Source organism: Vigna angularis, chromosome 6, assembly GCF_016808095.1.
Source record: "Vigna angularis cultivar LongXiaoDou No.4 chromosome 6, ASM1680809v1, whole genome shotgun sequence".
NCBI lineage: Eukaryota > Viridiplantae > Streptophyta > Magnoliopsida > Fabales > Fabaceae > Vigna > Vigna angularis.
The window spans coordinates 4306306-4325006 of NC_068975.1; the positions used below are offsets into that span (position 1 = coordinate 4306306).

General features: G+C 33.3%; 1 protein-coding gene across 1 annotated transcript; it reads left to right on the top strand.

The window, feature by feature from the left end:
• The first annotated feature begins 1080 nt into the window (after nucleotides 1-1080).
• Nucleotides 1081-11239, top strand: LOC108343252 (uncharacterized). The gene is made up of 3 exons (XM_017581405.2): nucleotides 1081-1289; nucleotides 1449-2574; nucleotides 8100-11239. Exons 1-3 carry the CDS (start codon nucleotides 1258-1260, stop codon nucleotides 11010-11012), a joined length of 4071 nt encoding a protein of 1356 aa, XP_017436894.1. The 5' UTR covers nucleotides 1081-1257; the 3' UTR covers nucleotides 11013-11239.
• Nucleotides 11240-18701: the final 7462 nt, after the last annotated feature.

The following is an 18701-nucleotide window of genomic DNA, read 5'->3' on the forward strand; positions in this document are numbered from 1 at the left end:
TTTTAACTTATAAATTACAAGCTATTTGAGTTCACTTATGATTATAAATTATACCTTATAACTTATTTAAATTTCTTTTAAAAGTTTACTACTTTAAAATTATATATATATATATATATATATATATATATATATGCGATTAATATAATTAAAACATTGCACGATGACCAATCCAATCTAATATAATTAATATAATTAAATAAACAATTAAACTCAACCTAATAGTTGCACCTTAATACAAACAATAAGTATCAATGATAAGTAATTGAACACAATACTTATATACAAAAAGTAGTTCCAACCAAATAGTATAAGTGAGTGTTCCTCAAAATAACTATTTTATTTTTAAATTAAGTTTAATTCTTTTTATGTTTTCATCTAAACCAACTATTTTAAAAATAAATAGTTTTTGTTCTTTGAAAAAACAAATCCTATATTTTTCAAAGTAAGTATATTTTTAAATTAATTATTTGAAAAACGTTTATTTAAAAAAAACAATAACATATTAAAATAAAGACATGCTATTGTGTTTGATTTTCTTAAACTAATCAAAGTTTTAGTTTAAATAATTTTTGAAGAAAAATCTGAGCTGCCCATGGAGGTGATTGAGTTTGGATTCTGTCCTGTATTATTATCTGCAGTATCTCTCCATTTGTGTTTTATGTGGTTGGACCGATCTTACGGTTGAAATTTAAATAGAACTTCATTGTTAGTGATCAGACATTTTTCCATAAAAAGAGTACAACTGTGAATTTAACTTTAGCATTCTCTTAAAATTTTGGTTTAGAGAAATGCCGTATGTTAATTTTCTGTGCACTTATGTTAACGAGGCCAATTTTATTGTAATTAGTAGGATTAACATAGCAGTATACAAGTTTAGATAAGTTATAAAGTTAAAATAGTGATTAGAGATTAAAAATGTTGAAGTGAAGATGAGTTTATAAAGCAATGAAAATATGGCAATAAGATGATAAAAAAGAATTATAATGTATGGAAGTTATTTCATTGGTTGATGATAGATGTGTGTAGGGTGAGTGGATTTTTGAGAGTTGGGGTCACACTTCCCTCTCTCTCTCTCTCTCTCTCTCTCTCTCACGTCCTTTTCAATCATTAATTATAATACATAAAGCTAACACAAAATCATCGTCTTCTCTTCCCTTCAGCGGGAAAAAAAACACATAATACTATCACTTTCCTCTCTCTCTTTCTCATATCACTCTATATTCTTTCTATTTAGCATCTTGGTGACAAAGAATCATGGCGCTTGCATTCCATGGCTTCTCCATAAGGCACACACTTATATATACATATATAGGGATATCTTTTTAATACTTTTTTTGTTTTAATTTGTTGGGTTTTGTTTGTTTAGTGTGTTTTCACTGTTATGACTGTGACTGTAACTAACTGTGTCTCTTTCTTTCTGCGGTTGTTATGATTCGGTGTGGCAGGGACTACACTTCAAAGATAAGGGCGGTTGACGTTTTCAAATGCTGGCCATTTGCCGCCGAGGGAGTCAGCCGCTGGGAGGCCGAGTCTTGGCTTCCGCCAATGACTGTTCCCAAGTTCAGTGGATGGTCGGATGAGTTTGTCGAACTGAGATCTAACCTCCCCGGAGATGGTGGAGACCAAGGAAGGGAGAATCGGGAAAGCCAGGCGGTTTCTGATGACAGTGAGTCGGAGAAAGTTGATAAGTTTGTTAGCTGTGGATGTGATGTGGAGGAGGAGGAAGTCGAGGAGGAACAGGAGAAGATTGAGATGATTTGTCCGGTGTGCAGAGATTTCAACGCTGCGACGCTGACGGCGGTGAACGCGCACATCGATGGTTGCCTTATGCGGAGGGTGAGAGAGGAGCGGCAGCGGATACGGCGGTTGAAGTTGAAGGCGCCGAAGAAGCGATCCATCGCGGAGATTTTCGAGCTGAAGGAGGACGTGGAAGAGGAGAAGCGGCCGCCGGAGATCGAGACTGAAATGAAACTCTTGCCGCTGGACGCCTGCGAGGTTTCGAGCGCTGTCACGAAGCTCCGGTGGCTCTCGGAGCGGCTCGAGGCGCTGAGATCCAACGGAATTTCCTTCGAATCGGTGAAATCCCTCGGAGCAAAGTCAAATTCCCCGGAGAAGGAGAAATCGGAGAGGCTGCGTCCTGGATGTAGGGTTTTCAACACCGTAACGGAGACGGCAGCTAACGAGCACATCAACGGTTGCCTCGCGACCGCGATGAGGGAGGAAGGGTGCCGGAGACCGAGTTTGGATAATCCGAAGCCGAAAGCGCCGAAGAAGCGCTCTATCGCTGATATTCTCACTGTGGCGCTGCCAATCGACGGTTACGGCGACGGAAAACTCGCGGCGGAGGGAGAGATAGACGATGAAGGCGAAGAATTGGAGAAACACGGGTTCTCCGGCGTAAGAATAAAGAGTAAGAAGTGTACGAACAACATCGTAAGGAAAAAGAAAAAGGTGAAGAAGAAAAACAAGGTGGAAAAACAAAGCGTTTTGTGTCTGAACGGTGAAAGTAAGAAGATAAACAAAAGGAAGAAGAAAAAGAAGAAACTGAACAACGTGTTCACTGCAACGAAGGTATGTTTCCATGTATGTCGTTATTGGTTATACATGTCAATCAATGTCATGTTATGTTATGTATGATTTTCATGGCATAAAATATAAGTTAATCTTCCATGAATGTATGTATGCATGGTAGTACCATAATTTGGTGGGTTTTGAAGCATAAAATATTAAGCAATAGTGTAGTTTCTGTGTTGGGGTAGTTGATGGTGCCATGCGATAATAGGTTTGCGAACTCTACGCGTGGCTTTTTCTGCATCAAACTGATGCCAAAAAGTGTGGGTTATGAGTTATTAAGAGATAGCCTTACGATTGTGATTTAGAGGAAAAGACTGAATGGTTCCTACTTTCTGGTTAGGCACTTGTGAGAAAGTTGAGGTACGAATATTGAAGATGAGGGTTTATTGATGATGGGTTGCTAGCTACTACTAGGTGAAAGAGTTGAATCTAATGATGAGAGTTTTTTTTTTTTTTTTTCCATCTAGTTACTACTATTAGATAATAGTTTTGGGGTAAATTAACTAATGGGCCATGGGGAACTAGATAAGTGTATTCTCATCTATGATGATGACTAGTTTTTCTGACATAGGTTGGATACAGATTACAGCTGGATAAGATTTGGGTTGTGTGGGATCTGTGAGTGAAGCTTCAGAATTTAAAGGATCCTTTGTTTGGTCTGTAATAGGATGTTTTGTTATGCCATGCCAGATGACACTGCGTCTGAAAATTTACGCTGGTTTGAAGTAATATCGAGTTATTATCCTATGGACTAGTGTTTTGTTTATCAAAAGTGTTTTTTCACATTAAGAGAGATAAAAGGAGAGAAAAATATAGAAGATGTTATGATATTAAAAACCATTATAAAAAATATCGTATATATCTATATAAAAAAATGTGATTTGCGCTCTTTATTTTTCTGAAATTGAAAAAGTATGAAACGTGGGGTATGTAATTTATTAGGTAAAATAATCCTTGTCTTTTAGAGAAAATGAAATGAATGAGATCCGAACCTAGGTGGAGAGTATGTAGCTACGAAAGTGATGAGTACATGTACATGTAATTCTATCTGAATATCAGTACATTGAGGTTGCACTATACTGATATAATGTCTGAACTTTTGGTCGGTGGGGACTTTTCCCCTTGGAATACTCGAAATGAACACATTAATGCAGTTCAATTTCAAAGTTGGATTCGGTTGAAAAAACTGACATCTGAGGTCTTGTTTAAATCTACAAATTTCAACTCTAATTTTAGCTATACCTTTTCTTCCCAACGTCTCATTTTCTAATCATATTTTCTTTATACCTATCAAGTAATAATGAGTGATGAGAATAGAGTAACCTATATATGGTATCAAGACTTTCAAAGTCAGTATTCTGAACCGTATAAACAACATTTAAATATATATAGAGGTACACACACAAATATTATATATATATATATATATAATATTATTCATAGTATGAACATGTGTCCAACTTTTAAGAATTTAAAGTGTTTTGATTATTAACAATATCATGCATTTATTTGCCCTTATATTACCTCCAAATAGATACTCTAGCTATATTTTGTCCTCATTAATAAATCTCGTTATACAGTCAGAGATACTTCATTTCTTCTTTTAAAGATTCGCTCATTCTTGCATTTTTCTTAAAAGTTAAAATGTGCATGATTAATATATATATATATATATATATATATATATATATATATATATATATATATATATATATATATATATATATATATATATATATATATATATATATATATATATATATATATATATATATATATATATATATATATATATATGTGTGTGTGTGTGTGTGTGTTTGTGTGATATCATGATAATAATCATTTATCCGTAACCGTGTGGCTGAACTTTTGCTAGACGTAAGTGTTTTTTATTTATTTTTGGCAGAATTATGTAAAATGTAAATATAATAGTTGAATATCCAAATTATTTATTGAAATTAAAACTACACATACTTTAACCCCTTAAAAAAGTTGTAAATACAAGTAGAAACAACGTGGCCACGAATGTGTATTCAATTTTTCATAATAATGAAAAAGAATATATATATCTTACAGTAGGTTTTAGTTTTTAGTTTTTCAATATTTTTTATTTTAATAGTTATATATTGAATAAAATAATAGTAAAACTTGTAAAAAATATAAAAGAATCGTTTTTATGAACTTTAGCCTTTAAACTAAAGGATTAATATTTTGTACATATAAAGTTTTAAAGATTATTGAATAACCTTGTTTTCTAAATTATTTGATAAATTATAGGAAAATTGACAAGAATTCTAATTTGTACTAAAATTATGCTTACCATTTTTTTCCAGTATATTAAAGAACTTAATATACTATTCTGTCAAGCAATGTTTCCCTTTTTGATTCGTCAAAGTGAATATTTTGCGAAAGAATACTATTATTCAGTTACTACAATTTTGGTTATTTTACTATAAAATGCAAAAATAAAGTAGAAAAAAATTGTTGTTAGGACTGAGAAGGCATCGAACTTTGAATCCATATATATATATATATATATATATATATATATATATATATATATATATATATAATTGAGTAAATTTAAGTATTGGTTAAAAGATAAAAGAACTTGAGTATTAATTTAATTTGGCATAAAAATTTACCATATATTCATACAACAAGACAATGTACATAGATCATCTTATTTTTGAAAGTGAGGATTCGAGTTGACTACATATTACATAGTTAAGGATTACATAAGCTTAATTTCCATGCTATCAAATTATTATTATGAAATGAATAAGCTCTTAAAAGTTTCCTTTATTAATAATGCCCACCTTTAGCATATACGTAGTTAATACTATTAGTTAAAATGATAATATTTTTCTTTCCTCGCTATTATAAATAAGATAAAATTTCGAAACATAACACCTTTACAGTGCGCTGATCACATCTGCAGTTTCTTTTGAGCACAATATTTAACTTATACGCAATTTTATATTTATGGGTTTAATCTTTACACAATCAATGAAAATTATGTCTATACGATGATTTTTGTGTAGTCATATATTGTTCAAATATATCATTGCATCACAAACTCACAGTCACTGCTTAGGAAATTGGACTCTTGTAATGGTGTGTGAACTCATTGGATGTTAGACAAACTTTTACGATAATTGTTTAACACTTGAACTGAACTTATTTAAAGTTTTAACTAAAATCATTATCAAGGATATTTAGACTGATATCATTTCTATTACAGGTACGTTTAGACAGATATATTTTGTATGAGATTTTAATTTTTAATACACATTCTCTAACTTAATTATTCTTAAAAGTGAAATAAAAAATCTAAAACAAAAAGTTAGCATAAATTTATTTACTTTAAGAATTAAAATACATTATGCTTCATCATTATATTACATAATAGGTTTGGAAGATAAAAATTTACATCTAATTAAAGCCATCAATTAATACTGTTCTGCAATACCACATTTCTTTACTGTTTCCTTTAAGGAAGAAAAAGAAAGTAACTTAATTGTGATAAATTTGCTATATGTATTTACTGTTTCTTTTAAGGAGGAAAAAGAAAGTAACTTAATTAATCGTGATATTATTAGTATTATGGCATGTTTAGGGTTATTAATTACTGCTCATTTGCTTCTAATTTATGTAAACTGGAAATACACAGCAAAAGGTAGTTATTGAGATATTTAGGGAACTATATCCATTATTTTTTACATTATACATAGAAATAGTTTGCTATGAAATTATACTTATTATCTCTGTACCCAAAAAGAAAGAAAACCAGACAAGTCTTTACCCGTACTGAAATTACTTTTCTCGTTTGAAATTATACAGTAAAATGACTAATTTCGAGAGCTTTGCTTTAATAAATTAAGGAATTTATTTGCCTCAGCAACATATATGCATCTTTCTCACTTCCTGTTTATGATTAAGAGTGGGAGATATTATAGGGTTAGTAATAGTACTTTAAAGTTGTTTAATTTTTTTCCTAGTCAATTAATCTAATTTTTAAAGAAAAAAAAATATTATTGTATTCTTGAAAATAAGTACTTTTGTTGTGTTCAATAATTAAGTTTAAATGTAATATATAAAACTATGAATTATTTAAAATTCTTTAATTTTTTTATAAATAAAATAAATTATTTAAAATTAATATAACATAATACAAATCATAAATTACAATTTTCTAATATAAAAAAAAAACATGACAAACATAAGTAATACATTCAAAAACATTCTTATATTGCCTCTTATTTCTATAACGGTCCATAATGGAGTTCAACACAAATTTTGGAAATTGCATTGATTCTAAAACAGATTAATTTTAAAAGTTTATTTTGACATCAATAATTTTAAAATTTAAAAAGGTACGATTGTTTAAGCTTAAATAATTTTATGTATAATTATTTCTTTCAGGGTTTCTTTGCTTAATTATTGTTTTTAATTTTAGGAAATATTATCAGAATATTTTGTATGTTTTGTTTTTTTAAATTACAAAATAGTATAAATTATTGATGTAACATCCCATAATGTTACTATGAATAACATAGTCAACTAAATATATTTTATTAACAACTTGAACATAAACATGTAAATATAAATACAAGTACATAAACATGCATAAAAGAAATATAACCCATTTAAAGACATAAATTTAGAAAACAACTCAAATAAATTATATATATATATATATATATATATATATATATAGACACACACACACACGTCTTTTAAAAGGGTAAATTAACTTTTTCATAAACTAAAACATGCACGCATATTTGGGACTTTAAGAAGACTGAATTGCACTAACACCTTCCAAAAACTCAAGTCCTACTGTGGAACATTTTTAATTGAAAAATTAACTTTTCTGTAAACTACTAATAAATGGCATAAGAAGCTTCCCCCTCAAGTTTTCTTGTAATGCATACCATTTTATTTTATTTACTCTGATGTTATTAATATGATTCGTAATTCCCAGACAAACTATATGAACGTTCATTCATTTCCCTTACTAAAATAACATACATGTCTTATGAGTCTCTATATAAAATCAAATCATTATTTTTAATTATTTATCGTATTAAAAGGGATTTTTGTCTTTCTTAATTATTTAATCTATACTTAAACTATTTCCATTAATTAAGCATAATGAAATGCATACAAATATTAATTAAAATAAAACTACCATTTAAACCAAATTTTGAAGTTAAAAGTTTAAATGTTCATATTCTATATATACAACGAGAGAGATTATGCATTTTACGTATATTTATTACTCTTATAATGCGTGTGTCGGCGATACCTGCTAGTTTGAAGAAGTGTGATTCCTCTGCCTGAAAATGGTGGAAGTTTAGGAAAGAAGAAAAGAAGCAAAATGGGAGGAAAGAAGAGGAAATAAGCCATTTGGAATCCAAAATTTGATTCCACTGTGTTGTTTTTTACGTTACTTCTGCGTTTGTTGTTATTTATCATTATTAGGCTTAATCAAGTTAGTTAAATTTTGAATGTCTCAGGAGGATGCTTGTAAACGCAAAATGCAGAATCCAGTACATAGTTTAAGGAAGCTAGGTACTGTTGGGAATAAAAAGGTTAAACTTGATGACATTGATGCTTCTTCTGCACGTGAGATGAAATTGGGTGCAAAGATTGTATCAGTAGATAAGAAGGAAAAGCTGAAAAACTGGGACTTGGTTGTAACGCAACAAAAGGCAGTGTCTCCCGTTCATGGCACTCTTAAGAATCACAAACATATTTCGGGAAGTACTTCAAGTGGTAGTAACATTCAAAATGATACTGAGGAAAGCCACTACGATGTTCAAGTACCATCATTGGATAAGCATTTGGGATTTTCTGTTGAGGATTCTGTACTTAGTCCGAAAAAGAGAAACTCTTTTGATGAAACCGTGTTGAGTTTATCTTCAGATACGCTGGCCTCTTCATTTGGAAAAGAGCAGTCCTCTGGAAATGTTGGAGGAAGTTCCAATTTGGAAGAAAGAAGAAAGGACAACACTGCCATTAACACAGATAACAGGAAGGAGGTTAGTCCTATAGTTGAAAGTAGACAGTTTTCCAATATCCTGGGACAAGTTTTTGTACAAAATATTTTGAAGCCGTGTACCAATCTAGAGAAATCAAAAAACTTATTTGAGAACCCTGAATCATTATCCCACATGACAATTTGTGATAATAATTTGCACCGGTTTGATGGCAACACAACCACTCTGCATGGTAACGGTTCTAGATCTCTTTCAGCATTTCAAGGGGGGCAGAGTTCTGGCATAAATACGCAAGCGTGTGAATCTGAAGCTTTTAGTTACGCTGGAAAATTCATTGATCATTTGGGAGGTCCAACTTTTCAACCTAAACATGCAAATACAAGGACTTATTTGGAGCCTTCACCCTCTTATTCTGCTTCCTGTGATGAAATAAATGAGAGACCTGAATTTCCATTCCGCACACATGGAAACAAGGATAATAATGGCCAGGCTTTGGGTGGCCGATCGTTGTCAGGCACATTTTCTGCAGATATGGTTGCTAATTCGTTTCTTCTGCCTGGATGGGGTAAAGGAAGCGCAAAGAATCACTGCATGGAGCAGAACTCTTATGGTTTGCCACTCAATTCTCATGGTGAGCTAATCAACTTCGGTTCAGGTGGAAAAGTTGGGATGATCCAACCAGAGACATCATGTACTTTTAGAGGTTCTTTAATAGCACCTTTGGATAATGTTTTCCATGAAAATAGTCAGGACTATTTAAGGATTGGTAAGAGACATGTTGTTCAGAAGACTCCTCAAGACCGGGGAAATCCATTTCCGCACTATTCAGGTAGTTGGTTAGGTGTTAGAGAGTTACACAGCAGGAAGAATGAAGATATCTACCCGCATAATTCTGATTGTTGTTCCAATCTCCATGTCCAGCCACTTGATTCAGAAGTGAACCTTCTGAGAAACCCTTTCATTGAAAAAAATCAACTTGGCAAGGTGCCAAATCATAGGGAATATGGAATTATTTCTCCAAGAGGTAGCCCGGGTCTTGTTTCATCTATTTCCAGCCAACCAACAATGAGGTTGATGGGAAAAGATGTTCCCATTGGTAGAAGCAGCAAAGAAAAGCAGCAAATTTTCGGAGGAGTTATTTGGGCTGAAGAGGAATCCAGAAGAAGGCATTATTCTGAAGATGACGATTCTTTGTTAGGAAGATGTTATATGCGTGATTGGGCTACTGGTTCTAATTTACAGAGACAAACTGAGAATGTGTTACAATCTGTGAAAATTCAAAGCAATCAAGCATTGCAAAGTACCCTGTTGATGAAAAGTCCAAACTCTGAATTTATCAACCTGCAAAGTGATCATATATCTCAGAATGCAAGCCTTGGAACCAGCAGAAATACTAGTACTAATTTGCGTCGTATTTCCGAAGTACCTACTTCCTGTGCAATATATTCAAGGCAACCAGAACACTTGCCCGAGCAGTTTGTATCCGGAGCTAAAACACCAGGACTCTGCTTTCATTCTCAGGTACCATCTAGTCCTTACAATTTCCATCTGTCTACTTTAAGCAACGGTGAGCAGAATGGAGAGAAGAAGCGCCATCGTGTAACAAATTCAGCTTTGGGATTTCCGTTCTTGCACCCAATTGTTGAAGAACAGGCCAAATCATCTTGGTTCAAGAGGTCCTATACCAGTTTTCCAGCATCTTCATTAGGCTCAACATATCAAAAGATGCCTGGGAGCTCTACTACTACAAGTTTTCATCAAAATGCATGGAGAAATGATTCAACAACCCCATTCGTGAATCATTCAGATGTTTTGCATCCTAATTCTGGGACTTCTCACTATCCCAGGAACAGCCCTCTTTCCCCAAAATCTAGTACTCATCCTCATTCTCCATATGCTTCAGTTTCCAGCGTTGCCATAGATGGTTGTAGAAAAATACTTAGGGTCACTGACAGGGTGAAATTAGATGATATGATTGCCAAAGACCAGCATCCATGCACCAATGCCAGGAAGAGACCCGCAGCTAATACTTTTGATCCTGCAATACCTAACAAGTTACTTAATATAGAAATGCACAAAAACTCAAGTACCATGACAGGGCTGGGTCGAGTGACTTCAAGTACAAATTTGCCAAAAAACACCAGAGAAGTTGAACTTAATCTCCAAGTGGGTGCAAGAAGTGAATGTGTTTTGAATGAAGCTCGGAATCTAAATCCCACAAGCCATTTTGGCTTTGGTTGTTCAGACCAGGATGGCGTGGTAGTATCAGGTCCTGTGAAACTCGGTCCTGGTGCTAAGCATATTCTGAAACCGTCACAGAATCTGGATAACTCAACACCGATCCATTCTGCCATTTCTATTGCTGCGACTTCTGACTGTGGTAGGGATCTAGAACTTCAAGGAAAATTGACAAAAATGTACATATTTTAAGTGTAAATCATCATTTATGATGAGACCTTTTGCCTTAATAGTTTATGGACACCCGTGAACATAACAGAATCGTCCATGTATAATATTGTTAGCTTGCTGAAACAGGTGGGATATAGATCTTTTATCATCTTCGCAATCCTGGGAAATGTTCAATAGCTTTTGACTAAACTCTACCGTTTGCAGATTTTTTTAGCTGAAGAGTGCAGTTACAAAGAAATATTGTTATATTTTTTGTTGTTTGAATCTGAAGGATGGGATTGTTATAATTTCATCAGAAAATTTCCTACGGAGTTACTATTCAAAATAAAACTTTTTGTTTGAATAATGAAGTCGAATATAAAGTCTTCTTGACAGGTTTAGAATCATCAGTATCATTAAGAGCGAAAGCTGTAATGATGACGGGAAATTTAAAATTGGTAATAAAACAATTATCAAAGAGTACGAGTGTATAATAGTTGTTTGGTTAAAAATGTTGAGAATTAGTTAGTTAGAGCATATGCAAAGTTGTATGAATTTGGAGGCAATTAAATTAGCCCTAATTCTTTAGGGTACAAACTTATGATTGAAAATCTGAAAAACTTTAAGATACAAATTATTGGCCAATTATGTTTAAAAATTGTATTGAATATGCTAAATCTTCTCAGAAATGTAAAAAATACGGAGCTATACAATAAGTGTCTATAAATTAGCATAGTAAAAGGGAGAAATCCAATCCGTTTTTTCTGGCCGACCTACTATAAACATGTTAAATATGGGTAATGGTTCGCCATTAACATCTTTTAATTAATTAATTAATTAATTAATTAATATTTTTTATTAAATAAAATAACTATTACATTTATATGTTAAATTATTTTATTATAATTAATAATTAAAACTTAATTTGAAAGTGTTAATATTTAAATTATAATTTTAATTTTAAAAAAAAGGTAGTGGGTTAGCTTGTCGCTTTTGGTCTTCTAATTTAGTAGAATAGATGATGAGCACAAATAGTTGTGCTTGTTTTAGATAAGTTAGGGAGTTAGCTTGTGAGATGTAGTCTACTTTGAGTGTTACTTTCTCCACCACTACAGGTTGCTCCCTATACTTTCTCAATCTTTTTTATTTCCAAAACTCACCTTATTTAAATATTTATTTTTTACTTTTATCTATTTTAATCTAAAACCTTAATCTAATTCTACTCCCTTTCACTCTTCACTACAGCAGCCTCCACACCCCCACACCATAGAAAACCCTAATCTAATCCCACTCCCTTTCACTCTTCCCTGTCGCAACCCCTACAGCCCTACACCACAAAAACTTCTTTTCTTCCTCTCTTCCTATTTCCCTTTTTCACTGTCGCGGCCTCACACCCCCACACCCTCACATAAACTTTATTTTTTTCCTTTCACTCTCTTCTTCCTCTCCTCCTAATACTTCTCTTATTTGTGATTTTCGTTTCCTCCTCCATTTTTTATGCTTCCATTATCACTGAGTTGACTCCAGAGATGGTTGGTTCGCGAAGAAGAGTGTGGTTTATGGTTGATTTCACCCTAAAAATGCTGGTATTTGTGCGTTGTTGTTTGAAAAACGTAGAAAAAGCCAAACGTGAAGCTTGAACAGATATGGGAGATCTCTTTGGCTTTCAACGGATCTTGATTTTCGTTGATGGATGTCAAGATTTGTTGAAGGCCCAACGAATCTCGCATATGTCTTTGCCTTTGGCTTCTCTTATTTTATTTTTTGGTTATATTTTGTTAATTTTACTTTTTTGTATAAATTTTTATGTGTAGTATATAATTTTAGATTTTGAATTATTTATTAATTTAATTATAATTATTTAATTTGTTTAAAATTTGTTCTGTATAAAAGAAAATTGTTCAAAGATCAAACGGATCTTGATTTTCGTTAACGAATGTCAAGATCCGTTGAAGGCCAAATATATCTCTCATATTCGTTGATATGCAGGGCAAATTGAGAATAAGGAGGTGTAAGGAGCAACATGTGGTGATGGAGGGAACAACCCTCGTCTATTTTATTCCTATTACTACAAGTGTTAAAGTAAATTAGTTCAACTCATATCTTCAGCTAAAAATGACTCAATAGTTGAACATCTCTACTAAGTGATTCTAACAGTTTCAATAGTCTCTTCTCAAGCTGGATGGTGTATACTCATTAATCCAAGCTTGGGAACAATGGGGGAACTTACTAAAAATGTCAACTAACTTTTCATCTTAGCGAACAGGGAGAAGATGCAAGACATTAGCTTGGATCTTCTCACGTACAACATGGCAATCTAACTTTATATGTTTCGTCCTTTCATGGAAGCTCTGGTTATGAGCTATATGCCTAGTAAACTTGTTGTCACAATAGAGAGCATGAGTGCTAGCAACCTTAAGATGAAGGTCTTGAAGAAGATAATGGATCCAGTGTACCTCAAACACGATAGCAGCTAAGAAACGGTATTCTGCTTCGGTGGAAGATTTGGAAATAGTGCTTTACTTCTTGGATTTCCTGAGATAAGAGATGAACCAACAAAGATGCAAAAACCCGTAGTAGATCTTATAGTGTTATGGTAGGTTTCCTAATCTGAGCCATTGAAGGATTTTATTTGCACTTGTGAATCAATAGTAAAGAAGAGTCCCTTTGAAGGGTTGGACTTGATGTACCTAAGGATATGCTACACAACCCGATAGTGCTAGTTAGTGGATAATTTCATAAAGTGGCTTAACAAATTAATAGAGAAACATAAATCAAGTCTATCATTAGTGAGATAAAGCAACTTCCCTATTAACCTTCGATAGGAGTTAGGATTGTCCAAGTAACTTTCTGAGCTTGTATCACTTAGAAAGGGTGTAGAACAGGGTTTGCATCCTAGCATTCTTGTTTCTTCAAGGATGTCTAGAGCATATATCCTTTGAGAAAGATGAAAACCCTTCTTAGATCTGTCCACTTCAAAGCCTAGGAAGTTCTTAAGTTCTCCTAGATTCTTGATTTGAAACCTGTTATGCAATAGGACCTTTATGCGATTGATCTTTGTCATCGAATTCTCCACTATAATGATGTCATCTACATAGACAAGAAGAGTTGTGAAATCTATAGTAGTGAGCTTAGCAACTGGGGAGAAGGTATCTAGATGATTTATTCCTTCTTGTTGGGTATAACCTTTGACTACTAAATGAGCCTTATATCTTTATGTGGTGCCATCAACTTTGTATTTGCTCTTGTACACCCATCTACACCCGATAGGAGTTTTTCCATGAGGTAGTTGTGTTAGATACCAAGTATTATTATCATGTAAAGTCTTGATTTCTTTCTGTATAGCATTTGCCCACTCATGTGTGGTTTTGGCCTCATCATAGGAGTGGAGTTCATTATTAGCAGTGATGGCCAGAGCGTATTTTAAATGTTTCTCAGACAAAGAAATATAAGACAACATATCAAAAATGGGGTAAGGAGTCTTAAAATTATTTATTAACTTGATGTATGTAGTCATTTAGGTACCCCGAGAGTCCTTCTAACTCTGGTGGATCTTTTGTGAGTGTGATTTTCTTCACTTTTAGTAGAGTTGTTGTTGTTGTTATTGTTAGTATCAATCAACTCAGTTTGCCTCTAGTCATTAGTGCCCCTTTCAACTAGTCCCTCAATATCAATGGAATTGTAGCTGCATAGAAGGTCATTAAGAAATAGTTTTGTCTTCCTTCTTATTGTTAGCTTCTCTATTGTTTTGCTCGTCTTTATAAGGAAAAATATCTTCATAGAAGATGACATTTCTACTTATGAAAAGTTCCCTAATGTTGATGTCAAGAACAAAATAACCCTTGACATCATTCTTATAACCAAGAAGGACTCCCTTTCCTAGCTCTAAGGTCAAGTTTACTTCTATTGCTTTCAAGAGTGGAAGCAAAGCATAGACACCCAAAGGATTTTAAATTCAAATAAGTGGAAGGAGCATCATACATTAGATCATGGGGAGTTTTGTCATTAAGAACAGGGGAAGGTATCCTATTTATTAAATATATAGCATGATTGATATCATAAGACCAATAAGCATTAGGAACATTGGATTGAAAAAGAAGACTACGGGTTATGTTAAGTATGTGTTGATGTTTGCGCTCCACAATAGAATTCTATTGAGGAGTTTCAACACAACTCTTTTCATGATCGATGCCATGATAATCATAAAGATTGACACAATTAAATTCATATCAATTGTCAGATCTAATAGTTTTAACAGTCTTATTAAACTAATTTTTAATCCTGACAATGAAATTCTGCAACAAATCTCTAGTTTGGCCTTTATTGTGCATTAAGAAAGCTTAGGTATGCTTGCTGTAATCATCAACTAGAATGAGGAAATATTCATGACCATGAACAAAATGAGTGGAAATAGGCCCCATATATCACAATGAATTATTTCAAAACATTCAGCGAACAAAGAAGTACTTCTAGGAAATGGAAATTTATGTTGTTTAGCATAGTGACATGTATCACAAAGAATATCAGAAGTCATTTATACATAAGGAAAAATTTTACATATTTGTTCTACAATTTTGTGTCCTGGATGGCCTAATCTATAGTGCCACAAATTTACATTAACACATTCATAAGAGAAAATAGATTTGTGAGTAAAATCTTGGTCAGGAATGGGAAAAGACTGTAAGTAATAGAGACCATTGCAGACACTAGCACACTCTATCATCTCAGAAGAAAATGTTAGAATGTGGTTTAAGTCCTTAGTTAAACTTTGGACAAAAATTAGGTTAAAAGAAAAGTCAAGAATATATAAGACATTAAAGATAATGAAATCTTTAGAAAATTGAATAGTTCTTACACGTTCAGTAGTGATAATAGAATTATTTGGAAGTTTGACAAATGTGGGTTTAATTTTATAAAAGGTGACAAAGCATTTTTTTTCTCATGGGTCACATGATCAATGGCCCAACTGTCTATAATCTAAGAAAAGGTACCTTATTTGTCCTCTGTTGTGTTTCTCTGCACTTGGTTGACCTTATGTGAGGAATCATCAACCTTTTCTATCATTCTAAGTGGTTTTTGCATTTGTTTTTGGGTAAAAGAATTGAAGGCAGCATTGGTGTTGACCTGTTGAGTGGATTGTATGCCTTTTGAGGCAGAATCACTTTTGCAATTGTTGGCTGAATTCCAATCATCCTACACCCCTTTGTCCTGATTGCTATCATTCCTTTTGTACCATGGTAGGTAACCATGCTTAGAATAACGTTCATCCACAGTGCGATTCATTTTGTGGCAATAGGAGCACTATTTTCCATAGTTGGAATTTCTCCCTCTCTGATGAATCATTATTTTGTACTATTCACTTAACTTTTCATACCGAATTTAAATAATGCTTAATTGTCCATTATTTTCTCCGTTTTGCTAATTGGGCTTAATTTCATCAGTAATTCATATTTTTAATTAATTTTGATTGTATGAATCTAATTATTCTCATTATTAATTGGAGGACAATTTTGAAATTATAATTAGGACTTCAAGAGGGCTGCCACATCATTTAATTTCGTTTTGTAATTTTAATTACTTTAATTTTATACCAGATTTGACTTTTGGGCCTATTTTTTGTCAATTTTGTAAGAAGCTTATATAGAGGGCATTTTCGTCCTTTGGCCTTTTAAAATCCCAAATCAGATTTGGGAAAGCTCTTCTCTCCCTCATTCATGTTTTTCTTAGGTCTTTGAAGATTGGGACGTTTTCCACCCCCTTCCCTTTGGGGGTTTTAGGTTTTGTTCTCTTTTCCTTTCAATTAATGAATGATTCTGGTTTTTAATTTCTTTCCGTTTCTTGCTTCCATTTTCGATTTCAGTTTCATTTCCTTATTTCCATTTTGTTTTGGTGTTGCAAGTTCGTTGTCCAATTTTTATTTCATTTCCCAATTTGAATAGTGTTTTATGTTGTTGTTTTGAGGTTGTTTTGTGCTTTCAATTGCGTTTTCCATTGTGCTTCGTTTACATTTCGTTTGCTGCTGTTCCAGGATGAATTCACTTCTGTTTTTCTACTTTAATTTTTCTTTAATGGTAGCTTAGGTGTGTTTGGTTTGTCGTTAGTGAAATTGCATCGTTCCCATGAGAATTCTGAGTTAGAAGTATGTTTTTGCTACTCTGACTTGGCTCACTATTGAATTTGTTTTGCACTTGCGATTGGTTATATGCTTAGTTGCATAATTGGTGTTTAATCTTTGCTTAGTCGATTGGACTGTATGATGCAGAATTGATTGAATGTGTGCATGGCGTTTGCTTAATTCGCTTTTAAGAAAACATGGTGGGTCTTTGCTTAATTGATCAGCTTATGTTGGATTAGGGGTTAGAGGACTGAGTAATTGTTATAAATCTGTGATTGGAATAATGTAATTGAGCTAGTGATCAACAACTTTTAAATCTGTGTTCGAATTCGTGCTTTAATTTGGTTTGTTTCCATTCATAAAATTCTTCACAAAACCCCCCACCAAGTGTTTGATCTAATGACTGAACGAATAATTGGTCCATGAGAGACGACCTAGGAGTCATTTCCTAGTCTATATTGCACTTTATTTGCATATTAATTTGATTGGGGTACGACCTCGATCATTCTCTCTCTTCCTTGCTCACGTGACCCAACACCACGTCCTTGGTTTCTCTAGGTCTGGTCTGGTTTCCAGTGGCTATGTTTATCAGCAATATTCATTAGAATTTTGGGTTCTAGCATTTTGGTTGGTGGTCCCTATGTCTTGTCTTTCCTGTCTCTCTTGTTGCATGATGAGGGAGAAGACACAGTTGATGTTGGGAAGGGGCTCCATTAGGAGGATTTGAGTTCTCACAGTGTTATAAGTATCATTCAGCCCCTTTAGAGAGTAGATAACATGCTCTATCTCTCTATATTTGAGAGAGATCTTTGACAGATCACAATTACAATGGATGTCACAGGTACAACACGGTATGGGTCTAAGGGATTCTAACTCTTCCCAAAGAATCTTCAAATCTATAAAAAATTGGCTTACATTTCTTTCTCCTTGTTTGATTGAGTGAATGTCTTGAAGTAAGTTAGAAATCTTGAAATAATCATCCTTTGAGAATCTTTCCTTCAATTCATCCCATAACACTTTGGCATCTTCGACATATATCACGCTTTCTGCAATCTGTGAAGAAAGTGTCTTTATGATTCAAGAAAGCACCATCATCTTACATTTTTCCTAAGCATCAAATAGAACATCACTTCTTTGAGGTTTCTTGATTGATCCATCAATGAATTTGATTTTGTTTTTGGAAAATAGAGCTCTTCTCATGTTCCTCTTCCAAGAAGAGTAATTTGTCTCATTTAAGACTTGAGAGATAAGAGTGAGGATTGGATTCTCCCCGGGATGTAGATAAAAGGGACTGGCATGATTGGTTGATTAATCCATGTGATCCATCACACTAAGAAAGAACCAAGAATGAAACAAGAATTTCGATTGAAGGAACTTTGGCACAACGGAAGCAGAGCAGGCATTAAACCTGCTCTGATACCATTTTAGAAATGGTATGAAGAGAAAAGAGGAAGGCTTGAGAAGCCCTATGTCACGAAAGAGAGAAGTTCGGTCATGGAGAAGTCAAGCACTGAGAACAAGTTGCGACAACCAGGTAAGAAGAAAAAGAACTCTGAAATCTTTTAATGTATTGTGTATTGTTTCTGTGTGTTACTTTCAGGAACAAAATAGAAACC

What these genes read in the sequence shown, in the direction of transcription:
- LOC108343252 (XM_017581405.2), top strand. Translation starts at nt 1,258, where the DNA reads ATGGCGCTTGCATTCCATGGCTTCTCCATAAG. An exon ending in TTCCATGGCTTCTCCATAAG is followed by an intron (nt 1,290 to 1,448) that starts GCACACACTTAT and finishes TCGGTGTGGCAG; the next exon opens with GGACTACACTTCAAAGATAA. An exon ending in ACGTGTTCACTGCAACGAAG is followed by an intron (nt 2,575 to 8,099) that starts GTATGTTTCCAT and finishes TGAATGTCTCAG; the next exon opens with GAGGATGCTTGTAAACGCAA.